The sequence below is a fragment of the Myotis lucifugus genome, unplaced genomic scaffold (genome assembly GCF_000147115.1).
Source record: "Myotis lucifugus unplaced genomic scaffold, Myoluc2.0 scaffold_17, whole genome shotgun sequence".
Lineage (NCBI taxonomy): Eukaryota > Metazoa > Chordata > Mammalia > Chiroptera > Vespertilionidae > Myotis > Myotis lucifugus.
In genome coordinates, this window is record NW_005871065.1 from 10,106,702 (window position 1) to 10,122,150 (window position 15,449).

Below are 15,449 nucleotides of genomic sequence, written 5' to 3' on the forward strand. Positions count from 1 at the left end.
GTGTGGATTTCTATGTTACAAGCTCTATATATTGCACTGTGCACCCACCACCCAAGGTCAAATCTTCTTCCATCACCAGTTTTAGGCTCCCTTCATCCCCCACCTCCCTACCTCCTTCCCTCTGGCAACCACCACCCTGCTGTTTATGTCCACAAATTTCAGCCTTATCTCCCACATATGAGTGAAATCATATGGTCCTTAGCTTGTTCTGCCTGATTTGTTTAACTTAGTATAATATTCTCAAGGTTGTCTCAAATGGCAGTATTTCATCTTTTCTTAAGGCTGAGTACTATTCCATTGTGTATATGTACCACAACTTCTTTATCCAGTCCTGTATCAAAGGGCACCTTGATTCTCTCCATGTCTTGGCCACTGTGTATGATTCTGCAATGAACATGGGGGTGCATATATCTTTGTAAAAACATGTTTTTGAGTTTTTTTGGGTTCTTATAGGAGCAATATACCCAGGAGAGGAATTGCTGGGTCATATGGTAGCTCTATTTTCAGTTTTTTTGAGGAATCTGTTTGCCATACCAACTATCTAATTTAAGGTTCCTTTTGTTTTCTACCATTTCAACATCCAGTTTTTCATACTAACAGGCAAATGTAATGACAGTCTACAAACCCCCAAAATGCTAATGAAGAAGGGCCAGAAGGAAATCATACGCACAGAGGTTTTTTATGTAAGAGAGCTCAAATGCTAGAGGCTTTCAGGGATTCAGATTACAGCCTAAAAGCTTTGAATAGGATGGGAGCTTGCTATTTCATATCATTTATAACAGGATCATTATCATGGGATGAAAAATTCTAACTAATGATGGACATAAGGCAAAGTTTGAGGAGCCAATGCTATTATCTATTAAGGGATCATGGAGAATTTTCTATGGAGAAAAGAAAGTAGAATTTGTAAAAAAAAAGAGAGAGAGAGAGAGAGAGAGAGATGTAGAGGGGAAATTTGCCCAGACAGACCTCTAAGGAGTAGAAAAGGCTAGTTAGTTACTTATGAACACATTGTACATTTTTATTATCCTTAATTTGCATAAACAAATTTCATGACCCATCTGCTGCAATTGGTGGAAAAGAAGTTCTTCAACCCGCTAATATCTTGTTCCCAACACTAACAGAATGGGTTAGTAGAACCCCAGTAGATTGAATCAGAGTGGAAGGGGGCTTCTGCAGCACTGGGTGAATTTCTACTCCGATTTGTGATCAAATAAGGATGCCTTGCCCATAAGAGTTTCTGTAGTTCCAGCTAATAATTTAGAGGTAATGATAGGAAGGAAGCATCATCACAGATGTCACTCATTAGAGACAGTTAATGTAAAAATGAATGTTACATTTAAGAAACATAACCTTATGATAAGCACACTTAAAAAATATAATATCCATAGCCCTTGCTGGTGTGGCTCAGTTGGTTGGGCACTGTCTGGTGCACTGAAAGGTTGCAGGTTGAAATTCCCTGTCAGGGCACATGGCTGGGTAGTGGGCTCAATACCCAGTAGGGAGCATGCAGGAGGCAGCCCATCAATATTTGGCTCTCACATCAATGTTTCTCTCTCTCCCTCTCCTTCCTCTCTCTCTAAAAATCAATTTAAAAATTAAAGTATATAATATCCCTATAATATAATATCCCTATAATAACTGCAATACCTTTGTGATGTCCAACCAAATTTACAATATTCCAGCGTCATCTAATACTTAACTATATCAGATTCCTAGGTTTGCTATAACAAAATACCACAGACTGAGTGGCTTAAACAACAGAAATTTTATTCTCTCACAGTCTGGAAGCTAGAAGTTAAAGATCAAGGTGTCAGTAGGTTTGCTTTCTTTTGCGGCCTCTCGCCTTAGCTTACTAATACCTGTCTTCTCACTGTGTCCTCACATGGCCTTCCTTCTGTGCATGTATATATCCCTGGTGTCTTTGTGAATCCAAATTTCCAATCAGATCGGATTATGACCCCACCCTTATGGCCTTATTTTAACTTAATCACCTGTTGAAAGATCCTATCCAACTATGGTCACATTCCAAAGTTTGGGGGTTAGCACTTCAACATATGAATTGGGTGGGACACAATTTACTCCATCACATGAACCATATCACATTCTTTCTTTGTAGTCTCTTTATATCACTGCTTCTCCCACTTTGCATCTTCTTTTTCATGCACTAACTTGTGAAAAGAAACAAGATGCCTTGCCCTGGGGATTGTCCTACATGCTGAATTCATTTGCTTCTTCCTCTGGAGCAGGGGTCCTCAAACTTTTTAAACAGGGGGTCAGTTCACTGTCCCTCAGACCATTGGAGGGCCGGACTATAGTTTAAAAAAAAACTATGAACAAATTCCTATGCACACTGCACATATCTTATTTTGAAGTAAAAAAACAAAACGGGAACAAATACAATATTTGTATTTGCATGTGGCCCGCGGGCCGTAGTTTGAGGACCCCTGCTCTGGAGGCTAACTTGCTCCTCTATTCCCTAAGTTCCTGCAAACAAGCTGTTAGATTCAATAGCTCGAATGGACTTAGGTTCAGTGACTTGACCAGACCACCTCATGGGTGGCACTGGCACTTCCTACTCTGTCTCATTAGAGGGACACCATGTCTGCATGACCAGCTCACTTTTACTTTTGCTGAGAACATTATTCTGTAAAGGCTGTTGTGAACATTGGATAGGTCACTCATTTCCAGCGTGGTTGCTAGGTACAAGGTATGCTTGAGCACATGCTGCAAAGGTCACAGGTGTTCTTATACCGGAGCCTCTGCTTGCCAAAAGATGTTGACAGTATCCACTCCAGGCCAGCCCTTGGAGCCCCATCCCTCTTTATGGCTGGAATGCCTCCTGACATACCCCTCCCCTTGCACCACCAGGGCCTCCCGCCTCCCTCTAGCTGCAACTTTCTTAACTGACCTGAAGAGCAGCGATGGTGGTGGTGGTGGTAGTGGCAATATTGCATTTCCCCTCTGCATTGTTAATTTGGAGAATTGTTCTAGGTTGAGGGAACTGCCTAAATGCATCTGAGGATATCAGATGTTCCCAGACCCTTGTCCTAGTATTGAAGCGTATTCAGAGTTTACCTAGAAATGTGGTGGTGATTAGGGGAGCACAGCAGGGGCTTTATCCTTTCCTCCCTTGGGTGGATAAGTTCCCTGGGTCACTTCAGAATCAAAGAGGAAACTGATTTAATTTTTAATGCTCTATTGCTTCCAACCTTACTTCAGGCACTTTTATGAAAGTGTGGATTTGTAGAGGATTTAAATTAACTCAAAATTTCAGTTCACACGCTTAGGGTCACCGTGAAGCATGCATAATGCATGATGCCCTCTAGGCTCTAGATTTATGTAGGTTTCAAAACTCTCTCAGAGTTCCTTCCAAAATGTTAACCTTTTCCTAGGAATCTGAGGCAGAGCGATGATATAGAGACTTCCTCCATGACTCAAGGCCCTGGAGAAAGGACAGGGGATAGGCATGAAAGACATCCAGGCAGATGGTCTCCACATGGTTTGCCATGAGGTGGCAGTGGGAGGAAGTGGGGGTAACTTCAGGCTTTCTTAGATAGCTGGATGGATAGTAATGCTGCTTCCCAAAATAGAAAAAGGGAGTGAATGGGTAGGCTTATTCAGGGAAATGGTAGTTCGATTTTAGGGATGAATTTTTCCATGTTGCAAATATTTTGGCCTGGTTTCCCCCCCCCCCCCCCTATAATTTATAATGATTGCTCAGAAATTCTTGCTAGAGAGCCTATTCCTAGCTGTGAAACAGTAAAAAGCTGGCAGGGCGCCTCATGCAAACCGCTAATGACTGCCTGACACATTTTTATCGACTGGAGATTCACTAAAGCAGCACCACAGACAAGATTTTAGTACTTTCCGAGGTGCCCCTGGGCTAAGTTGTCCTTGGGAATTCACATATCTGCCATAATCCTGAGAAATTCCCATGGTCTTCTGGCCTAAGGAAATCCCCTGATAAAGATTTCCAGCATAGTTGCAAAATGCTCCTGAGTGTTGATTGGTATTAAGAAAGAACAAGTCAAAACATGCATAATTTATTAATTTCCTTCAGGTCAGACTCTTTCCTTCTAATATTTCCCAAAGGCACTTGTAAAAATCGGGTTACAAATTATAGGGGGGAAAAACAGGGCAAAAATGTTTGCAACATGGAAAAATTCATGTCTAAAGTCAAACTATCATTTCCCTGAAAAAGCCTAGCCATTCACTCCCTTTTGCTATTTTGCAATATGTTCATTCAGTAACAGCAGAAGAGAACAGAAAGACATTACTATTATAGTCTTAAAACCTTTGGTAGCTTACGTTACAAACTTGGCGACAGCTATATAAACAAAAGAGTAAAGATTTCCACTCAAAGTCCCTGTAAGACAGATGGTAACATACTTAAGTAGTTTTTAAAGGGTAAAGATGTGTGTGAGCATCCATCTGGAAGTAATTTTAATTCTAAAAAGCCCATTGTTATCATTAAGCTTTCAGTTGACTTCCCCTACTAGAACAATGAACTAGCTTTTTCTTAAAATAGCCCCCAACTTATTCAGACAATAAAACCCCAAAACAGAAGTTTTTGAAAACTCAGAATTTTGCTCAGAACCTCTTTGGAGATTGTGGGGCTTGGCCCTGCCCCTCTGTGTCCTCAATGAAGTGAAACCAGGTAGGTCTGTGTCCCACCGCAATGCTGCAGAAGTTGTGAGAATGTGATGTCCAGAGGAGCCCAAACCTTGTCCCCTGAGGCATCAAAGGGGGCCTGTCTCCCAGCTGTGAGTTAGGCAAATGTCTCTGCCTCCACCTTTGGCCAAGTGAGCTGCACCAGCTCAAGGGTCCAAACTGCTCGGAGGCTGGGCTCTTTGGACAGGTGTTGTGGACAGGTGTTGTGAGCGTTGTTCTGGCTGTGGGTGAAGGGACAGTAAACACTCTGACAGGCCCTCTTGCTGTCCTGGAACTTACATCTCAGTATAATTAAAAGAGCTAATCCAGTGGAGTCACCCCTGATTTGGCAGGTACTAAAACAGATGACATTTGTCATACATAAATCTATAAATTCAATGTGTCCTAATCAAAATCCCAATGTAGTATTTTTTGGACCTTGACAAACTGATTCCAAAATTCAAATGGAAGAAAAACTAGACAAGGACAGTCAAAACCAATTTTTTTTCTAATTCACGAAAGGAACTCTACTTACCTAATATAAAAATATATAATCAAACTATAATAATTAAAACAAAGTCCAATAGCATATTAGAATAGGTAATACGAGGAAGAAATAAACCGAATGCTGGACTAGAAAAACAAACCCAGTCCGGCCAGCGTGGCTCAGTGGTTGAGCGTTAACCTATGAACCAGGAGGTCACAGTTCAATTGGGTAACTTCTTCAAGGTTTCGCAGGTAGTGAAGATTGGAATATATCAGTGGGCCTCAGGACCAGGCGGCTTCCCCAGGACTTCCATCCTCCACCATGTTTATTTAAATTGTTATTATAGTTGACATACAATATTATGTTAGTTTCAGGTATACAACATAGTAATTTGACGTTTATATAGCATACAAAGTCATCATCACGTTATCTAGTAACCTTCTGTCACCACCATACAAAGTTATTACAATAACCCCACTAGCATGGCTCAGTGGTTGAGTGTCCACCTATGAATCAGGAGGTCATGGTTCGATTCCCCGTCATAGCACATGCCTGGGTTGTGGGCTCGATCCCCAGTAGGGGGCATGCAGGAGGCAGCCAATCAATGATTCTCTCTTCATCGTTGATGATTCTATCTCTCTCTCACTTTCCCTTCCTCTCTGAAATCAATAAAAATATATTTTTTAAAACCCACAAAGTTATTACAATACTAGAAGCCTGGTGCATGAAATTCTTGCATTCCAGGGGTCCCTCAGCCTGGCCTGCACCCTCTTACAGTCTGGGAGCCCTTGGGGGATGTCCGACTGCCAGCTTAGGCAGTCGGAACATCCTAGGGAGAGGTTCCTGACACTGAGAGGCTCCTGCCACTGCCGCGCCTGGCTTCTGGCTGAGCGGCGCTCCCCCTGTGAGAGAGCGCACTGACCACCAGGGGGCAGCTTCTGCATTGAGCATCTGCCCCCCTGGTGGTCAATGCGCATCATAGTGACCAGTTGTTCTGCCGTTCGGTCGATTTGCATATTAGCCTTTTATTATATAGGAGTATTGATTATATTCCCTGGGCTGTACTTTACATCTCTGTGACTTATTTTATTTATTTACTCATTTATTTCATAACTAAGTGCAGCCACCCCCGCCGTGCTCCTCTCCTAAGGGTTCCTCTGCCTGCTGTGTTACTGTGCCTGACATTTTGGGTGTGGCTTCTTCCCATATCCATGCTATGGCCTCATGGGCAACTGTAATTCAACTGCTCCCCATCGGTTCAACCCAAAGGGAATTCTGGAGCTGGGAAATGACCCTATTGTCACTTTACTGCATGTCTTCAATGTCTGTGATGCCAGTGTCTCCTTTACTCAACTGTGGGTGCCTTGGTGCAGGGACCCTCCATTCATGATTTTATTCCTAAAATATATTACAGTGCACGGCAGATGCTAGACATTAAATGAACCTTTGGTAAATTAATTCTAAGCACCATATTTTAGTGGAAATGACCTGGATACCTGGATATAGTCACATTGCATTTTCTCAATGATCCAAACAACTGCATCACCAAGCTTAAGTTGTGGTCACTCTGCCCACCCAAACCAATTTTCCTTTCATTGTTGCAGCTGATGGGCTCAGAACGGAGGGAGATGCAGAAGCGACAGATGTCTGCAGCCCAGGAGACATCAGACTCCCTCCCGGGCCAGCACGGAGTGGGGAACCGAGGATCCAATGCTTGCTGCTTCTGCTGGTGCTGCTGTTGTAGCTGTTCATGGTGAGGTTTGGGGCTTTGAGGCCGAGGGACCCCACTGGTGCACGAATTCATGCACCGGGCCTCTAGTAACTTATATATTATACATTTGTATGTAGAGAGACTAACATGTATGGTAATAACATGTATGGTAATGATAAACAACAAATTAAGGATGGTATTTATCTCTAGGTTGGACAGAGGGGAAATGGGATGGAAAAAGTATACAGCCAGAGATGTATCCCTGTTGATAACACATAGTAAAGTCAATTATTAAGGAAAGGTAAATGGCACTTTGTTCTCTAAGCCTTTGTATTATCTTTCTCAAAATTTTGCTTTATGGCCTTCTGGCATCTCATTTTATAAAAGAAGTCATGCAGATTGCTGATCTCTTGGCAATAAACTAATTTTTTTCCTTTCTAGAGGATTTTTTTTCCTTTTTATAACTCAAAAATTTACCAAAATGTATCTAATCAGGGGTCTTCTTTTACTGGTGAGCAACTATTTTGGCTTCTATCAACATTTTCTAATTTTACTGTAGCAATAATAACTTAACTCTGGTTTTAAAAATTGACACAAAATATGTTCTTCAGTTTTTAAAAAAAAAATACATTGTCTCCTTAAATATTTCTACTTTTTAAAAAATGAGACATGGAAAAATGTCAAAGCTTAAATAAATATTGCTTATTTAGTTCACAAAGGAATTTCCAGTTTTTTTTAGGAATATTGTATCAAATTCATCCTTCACTTTCTCTTTGCTTTTCCATCCCTACTGTGCAGTAATGTTTTCTGCTTACGAAAGAAGCCTTGGGAGTCAATCAGTATTAATTCTCCCACAGAGAGAACACCACCCAGATGCCTCTCAAGTTTGTTTTTGTTTTGTTTTAAGAAACCATTATTTAGTTACAGTTTTTAGCCTTGGCATCATGAAAGCAACAAGTAAGAAGAGTTTCTAATGACTCTGCATTTAAAGAAAAATAGAGCAACACACACACACAATCACTGAAAATTCTTAAGCAGATGTGCTGAAAATAGACTGAAAGGCTTACAAAATGGTACAAAGAGAGTTAAGGAAAGATGTAATAAAAGGAATAGAAAAGATAGTAAGTAGTGATAGAAAGATAAAGTAAACTCAAAAGCAGTGATAAAATCAATTTTTATATTAATGGGAAACTAAAAGCATTCCTGCTAAAATCAAAAACAAGGTGAGGCCTGACTGGCATGGTTCAGTGGCTGAGCGTCCACCTATGAACCAGGAGTTCACGGTTCGAGCATATACCCAGGTTTCGAGCTGGATCCCCAGTGTGGGGCATGCAGGAGGCAGTCAATCAGTGACTCTCTCTCTCATCACTGATACTTCTTTCTCTCCCTCTCCCTTCCTTTCTGAAATCAATAAAAATATATCACACAATAAAACCCCAAAAACAAAAACAAGGTGAGGATGCCTATACCCCTACTCTTTAGCATTGTACTATAGGTATCATCAGCCAATGACATTAGACAAGAGAAAATGACTGGAGGCCTAAAAACTGGAAAATAAGAAGTAACTCTCCCTATTTGCAGATGATACGAGAATATACCTGGAAACCCCAAGAGAATTATAGCTAAACTGATGCAAACAAAAAAGAATTCAATAAAGCCCTGGCCGGTGTGGCTCAGTTGGTTGGGCATTGTCCTGTGCACCTGGGTATGTGCCCTAACAGGGAATCGAACCCGCAACCCTTCGGTGCTTCAACCCACTGAACCACACCAGCCAGGGCTGGCTGGACTTCTTTTTAGGGTGATGAAAATGTTCTAAAATTAGATATTAGTGATTGCTGTACAACCTTGTGATTATGCTAAAAACCACTTAATTGCACACTTTAAATAATTAGCTTTGTGATATATAAATGATGGTTCAATAAAGCTATCAAGAAAGTAATAGCCTTCATATGTACAAATAATAATCAGTTAGGAGATGAGATAGAACTGAAAATTCCATTTACAATAATAACAAAAATACTTGGAATAAATTTACAAAGTTATGTACCAAATGTATATAAGGAAACTTAAACTCTCTTGATCAATACAATAGATTTTGATTTACTTTCCTGGTACTCTCTGGTACTTTTGTAGGTGTGCCTATCAATATATTAAAACCTCCATTTTGACTGCAAACAAAGTCTGCAGAGTATATACTTGTTTTCGAGGTGCAAGAAATGAAATAAATAAATAAAAATATTTAGAGAAAAAGAAAAAGCAAAACATCCTGATGATCTCACCTTTTTATTATTTTTTAATGGGCATGTTTTTATGAAAAGAAATATTACTCTAAATGTAAACTCTCTCCTGATTAGTGTAGACCACAGTATTATAAACGTAATTTATTTTTACTAATACTTTATTGTCATATGGTTTTCTTAAGAAAGCCAATCAGGGTCACTGTTTTGAAGAAAAGAAAGAAGTTCCACTTGGTAATCTGGAGTTCTCTTTAGAATATCTGTTAAAAAGCTTTCTTTGATAAAGAATGGTCTCAACTGACACGTTAATGTCGTATTTTGTGCAGTCTCACTGTTAGAAATCAAGAACAGGGGCCCGCGAGGGCTTCCCATGAACTCAGAAGAGACGACCTTCCAACCTGGGAAGAAAGGTAAGATCTCATGTGTTCAGCTCACTAAGTTGACAGAAATGCCTACCTTATTATTTTTTTCCGCTATATGTTTTAATGAACACATAATTTCTGTAACTGCAAGTTAGCAATATCAAGTCATAACTGAGCATCACATTTTCACTGCAGATTTCCTTTTAATTCATTGTGTGACAGGGAGAAAAATCAGTTCCATCATTAATCTAATACCTACTAATCTCAAATATAAATTGATGCTTCTTGACAAAGCATATGACATTATTTGATTTTTATATGGTATGCTTTTTAAAAAAGACTATAATAAAACATACACATTGGTTTTCAGGAAAGTTTTAAAAGTCCATCTTTTTCTTAACTATTAACTTATACTTCCATTAATGTATTGTTTTTAAAATTTCAGAAAATGCACATAAATTACTTTCCATAATGCCAGATTTTAATATTCTCTTTTCCCACCTGTAGTATCAACTGATTTACTTTTATCTACATATTCTTAGACCTTTTCTTGGAATTTTGCCTATATAATTGCAAATACAAAACCAATATCCTAAAAGCACTGTTCAAATAGGTCTTGTATTAAATGTTTATTTTATTTTTTTTTTAATATATTTTATTGATTTTTTACAGAGAGGAAGGGAGAGAGATAGAGAGTTAGAAACATCGATGAGAGAGAAACATCGATCAGCCGCCTCCTGCACATCTCCTACTGGGGATGTGCCCGCAACCCAGGTACATGCCCTTGACCGGAATCGAACCTGGGACCTTTCAGTCCTCAGGCCGACGCTCTATCCACTGAGCCAAACCGGTTTCGGCTAAATGTTTATTTTTGAGATTTATTTACTTTGAGAGAAAAAAGGGAAGTAGCCTAAAAGGTTGATTAAATATTTTTCTTCATTCTTTATCTTAGTTATTCTTACCCAGATTTTAAAAAGTCTGGGAAGCACATTAAAATCTTCCACAACTTATGAGTTTCTTAAAACAGCTTTTATCTTGTATATTCCAGTATCATGTATTCTGTACCAAAGCTTGAGGCTGTTACATCTGAAACCACAATGCCTACCTCTAGTCCTGGCTATACCCCTCCCGCCAGCGGAACCTTGAGACCTTGGGCACTTAGTGGTCACATTATGCCTCAGTTTCCTTATGTGTTTTGTGGGGGTGATAATAGTTTGTTGTTGCTAAGCCGAAGAAGGGTTGTTGTATCTGTCTCTGTTTGTAAGAACACCCCTCATAATGGAGTACATCTATAAGGATCCTATTTTCAAATAAGGTCACATCCAGAGATATTGAAGGCTAGGACTTCAACATATCTTTTTTCAGGCATAAAATTCAACCCAATAACAACTTCCTACAAAATAACACTGGAGCCAGTTGGTTTCACAGATTAGTTCCACAAAAACATTTCAGGAATTGATCATTCCAAGATTACACGAGTCTCGTATAATTACCCAAATGTCTAAGAGGCCAGTGTAACAGTGAAACCAAAATCAGATGAGGCTAGTACAAGAATGGAAAATGAGAGATGAATCCTGCCCAGGAACTCTGAGCTGGCCACATACAGCAGCACGGGTGAATCTTAGACACTTAGTGTTGGGTGGAAAAAGCAAGCTGTAGAAGACATTTTTATAGACTTCAAAGAAAAAAAAAAACTAGCCCAGCCTGCATGGCTCAGTGGTTGACCTATGAACAGGGAGGCCACCGTTCAATTCCCGGTCAGGGCACCTGCCCGGGTTACAGGCTCAATCCCCAGTGTGGGGCTTGCAGGAGACAGCCAATCAATGATTCTCTCTCATCATTGATGTTTCCATCTCTTTCTCCCTCTCCCTTCCTCTTTGAAATCAATACAAATATATTTTTTAACTAAAAAATACATTGTTCCGGGATACATACATACATAGAAATTAGGGGGACAGGGTAATGGAAAAGAAATAATAAAGGTCATTGTTAAACAGATTGTGTTTTCTGACCTCAGTATAATGAAATGTAAGTAAAAAATCAACTGGAATAGGGAAAACCCAAAATCAAGAATAGAGGTTCCCTCAGACCTGGGGAGGCAGAGGGCAGTGAGTGAGTGTAGTGTCTAGGTAAGTGCAGCTCTCGGCAACGGCCTGGTTCTCAAGGTAAACGGTGAATTCATGGATGCTCATTTTCGTTGTCACCCTTCATAACCTGCAGTTATATAACTCATATTCTTTTCTCCTCTTTAAAATTCTCTTTTGAGTGTTAAAACATACTACATAGGTACTGCCCCACTGCTATTCTGGAAGTCAGTGTGGTCAGGGCTGACTCGGGTCTGTCATGTGACTAGGGAGTTTTTGCTCAGATGATTATAGGATTTTTCTTTTCCTCTATAATTTAAAAACTTTTCCAGGACATGCTTAGATATAAACAAGTATGTGCTGAGCAGTTATTGTAGCAATTTGGCTCGCCAGCCTTTGGGCAGTAGCCATGCAATCCAGCTAAACAATGTGAGAGTATCAAACTCATGTGTTTTTGCTAAGGGCTTAAGGAAACAAAAACAGCTCTTTCCCTTCCTGAAAGGTCCAAAGTGCACATTTTCATTCTCAGAGAGGAAAAAGATAGGTTTCCAGTGATGAAATCCAGATGAACTACCAGTAACATGGCTCCCTTTTGCCCTTTCTTCTGGTCTCTGCAAAGCCCAACTCCTACTCTGGAAGAGGTCAGTGCCTGGGCGCAGTCCTTCGACAAGTTGATGCTCACCCCAGCAGGAAGGAACGCTTTCCGCGAATTCCTCCGGACAGAATTCAGTGAAGACAATATGCTTTTCTGGATGGCGTGTGAGGAACTGAAAAAAGAAGCTAATAAAAGCATTATTGAGGAAAAGGCAAGGACAATATATGAAGACTACATTTCTATTCTTTCTCCTAAAGAGGTATGTACCTACCAAAAGGTTTTGATCCAGGAACCCATGGATAAAATGAACCCTTCTGTGTTTGGTCACCTGGCAGTTAAAGCTACTCCAAAACATAGGAAATGACTTTACCTCCTATCCATAGTGCTGTTACCCGTTACCCTTGAACAACCCTGCTTTGTTTTGTTTTAATGAATATATATATGACACTAGAGGCCTGGTGCACAAAATTCATGCACAGGTAGGGTCTCCAGGCCTGGCCGTTGATCAGTGCCGATTAGGGCCTTCAGGCTGCTGGCCGGGGCCTTCTTTCCCCTGGCTGCCAGCTGCTGGCCAGGCCTTCCTTTGTTCTGTGCCACCCCCTGGTGGTCAGCACACGTCATAGTGGGCAGTCGAACTCCTGAGGGGACAATTTGCATGTTAGCCTTTTATTATATAGGATTTTATTGATTTCAGAGAGGAAGGGAGAGAGAGAGAGAGAGATAGAAACATCAGTAATGAGAATCATCCATCGGCTGCCTCTTGCACACCCCACACAGGGGATCGAGCCCACAACCCAGGCATATGCCCTGAACTGGAATGGAACTGTGACCTTCTAGTTCATAGGTGGATGTTCAACCACTGAACCACATTGGCTGGGCAAGAATCCTGATTTTAAGTGTGCAGGTTTTTTCCCTAATAAATACAGGAGAGTACTGTAAATATATTTTCTCTTCCTTGTCATTTAATAACATTTTCTTTTCTCTACCTTACTTTATTATGAGACTATCTATAATAATAAAAGCATAATATGCTAATTAAACCATACAGCCGAACGACCTTCTGGACGAAGCCAGAGCTGTGAGGGCTGAGGTAAGCTGCCACAGCTGCGAGGGCCAAGCCCCTTGCATGAATTTCGTGCATTGGGCCTCTAGTCGTATATAAAACACATAACATATAAAATATGAGCTAATCAACTATTTATGTTACCAATAAGGCTTCCAGTTAACAGTAAGCTATTAGTAAAGTTTTGGGGAGTCAAGGGTTATACATGGATTTTCACCTGCATGGGGTCAGGGCCTCTACCCCTTGTGTTGTTCAAGGGTCAAGTGTATTCTAATTCCTTTGACCATGGTCCCACAATGGGCTCCAAGTACACCCTGAAATCTGGGGAAGATTTTGTCCATTTTTCTGGAGAAAGTATCCATAACTTTCATCAGATTCTCCAAAAGGGGTAGTCTATGCATTTCACTATTAATACTGTTTAAAAATAGTATAAGCATTTCTTTAAATAAAAGTATCCCTTTATTCTGATTCAAAATCTTTTTTATAGTACCTTTATTTTAACTTATTTTAAAATTTTTATTGTTGAAAGTATTACGATGTCCCCTGGTATCTTTATTTTATATGGTAGCATCACTAACATGATACTGATTCTTCCAAGTTTTCACCAGAGTGTCCTTTTTTAATATCAGAGAAATTATGAGTGAAATCAAGCAAGTTTTCATCTCTCAAGAGTTTTTGTTCTTTCAATTCCAAAATCTAGGTTGGGTTGATCAAAAAACTAAGTGCCTTGTGGTTCTAGTTATAAAATCATTCATTATTTCCAAATATGTGCTAAGAATATAAAGTTAATGAAACATTGCCTCTCCTGCCAGAGAACTCTCACATAAGGGGGCAGAGTGACTTGGAGCCCTCCACCCTCACCCCCACCAATGCCTCAGGATCCTAATGGGCTGGTGCAGTGAGCAATCAACAGTGGGGTGGGACAGGAATGATGGAGACACACTGAAGAGGCATTAGACGGACCCAGGGGGGGACCCAGAATCTGTTTTAAGGAGCCTTCTAGGAGCTTTTGAAGCCACTGAAATTTGAGAACCTCATTATGTGTTCAGTTTCTCTTTGGCAGGCTCAATTTTGGGGTGACTCTGGGATTTCTAAAAATATATATTTTATTGATTTTTTACAGAGAGGAAGGGAGAGGGATAGAGAGTTAGAAAAATCGATGAGAGAGAAACATCGACCAGCTGCCTCCTGCACACTCCCCACTGGGGATGTGCCCACAACCAAGGTACATGCCCTTGACCAGAATCGAACCCAGGACCCTTCAGTCTGCAGGCCGATGCTCTATCCACTGAGCCAAAACGGTCAGGCATGGGTTTGGGATTTTTAAGAATCAGAACAAGCTATGGGAATTTGGGATGGATTTCCAAAGAGAAACGTATCTAATACAACTCGAAAAGAGATTTAATGTAGTCCTCTTCGAGATGGTTGCCAGAAAGGTCAGCAGAGAAGTTTTGTAATGTGAACATCTCAGCATTGCTTTCAAATTAGTGCTAGCACATGTTCTAAATACAAGAAACCAAAGACTTAGCTGTCAGAAAACTGATGATAGGGGAAAAGGGTCATGAGACCCTCTTGTAGCAAAATAATCATATCATGCTTCTCTTTTTGCTTTGCTATGCAGGAAACAAGGGTGTTAGGTGAAAGAGGGAAGAATCTTTGACCTGAGGAAGAAGAGCAAAATGTTATGAAATCGGTGTAAGCATGTGACTTTTCTGTTTGTGGTTCTGATGGGAAGAAGCAACTCATCAGCTGAAAAGAGAACAATGAAAAAAAATTTGGTTCTAAAATGGCTTCAGAATATGAGTTTACATCCTTAGATCAGGATTTTGCAAACTCAGCACTATTGACATGTGGGGCTGGATGATTACTTGTTGTAGGGGCTACCCTATGCACTATGGGATGTTGAACAGTATCCCTGGTGTCTCCTCACTAGATACCAATAGAACCTGCCCAGACTTTGCAATTTTGAGGATCAAAATGTCACTAGACATTGACGATTGTCCCCTTGATAGAGGGGCAAAAATCACAGCCTATTGAAAACCACTAGATCAGCGGTTCTCAACCTGTGGGTCGCAACTCCTTTGGGGGTCGAACAACCCTTTCACAGGGGTCACCTAAGACCATCGGAAAACACATATATAATTACATATTGTTTTTGTGATTAATTGCTATGCTTTAATTATGTTCAATTTGTAACAATGAAATTGGGGGTCACCACAACATGAGGAACTGTATTAAAGGGTCGCGGCAGTAGGAA

The 15,449-nt window shown here is 40.4% G+C and overlaps 1 protein-coding gene across 1 annotated transcript in view; it reads left to right on the plus strand.

Moving 5' to 3' along the window:
• Positions 1–15,449, plus strand: part of RGS20 (regulator of G protein signaling 20) — a 44,944-nt gene that overhangs the window by 28,055 nt on the left and 1,440 nt on the right. Inside the window, exons 4-6 of the mRNA XM_023750970.1 lie at positions 6,745–6,893; positions 9,415–9,498; positions 12,154–12,388. Coding sequence (XP_023606738.1) covers positions 6,745–6,893; positions 9,415–9,498; positions 12,154–12,388 — 468 coding nt within the window. The remainder of the gene's footprint in view (positions 1–6,744; positions 6,894–9,414; positions 9,499–12,153; positions 12,389–15,449) is intronic.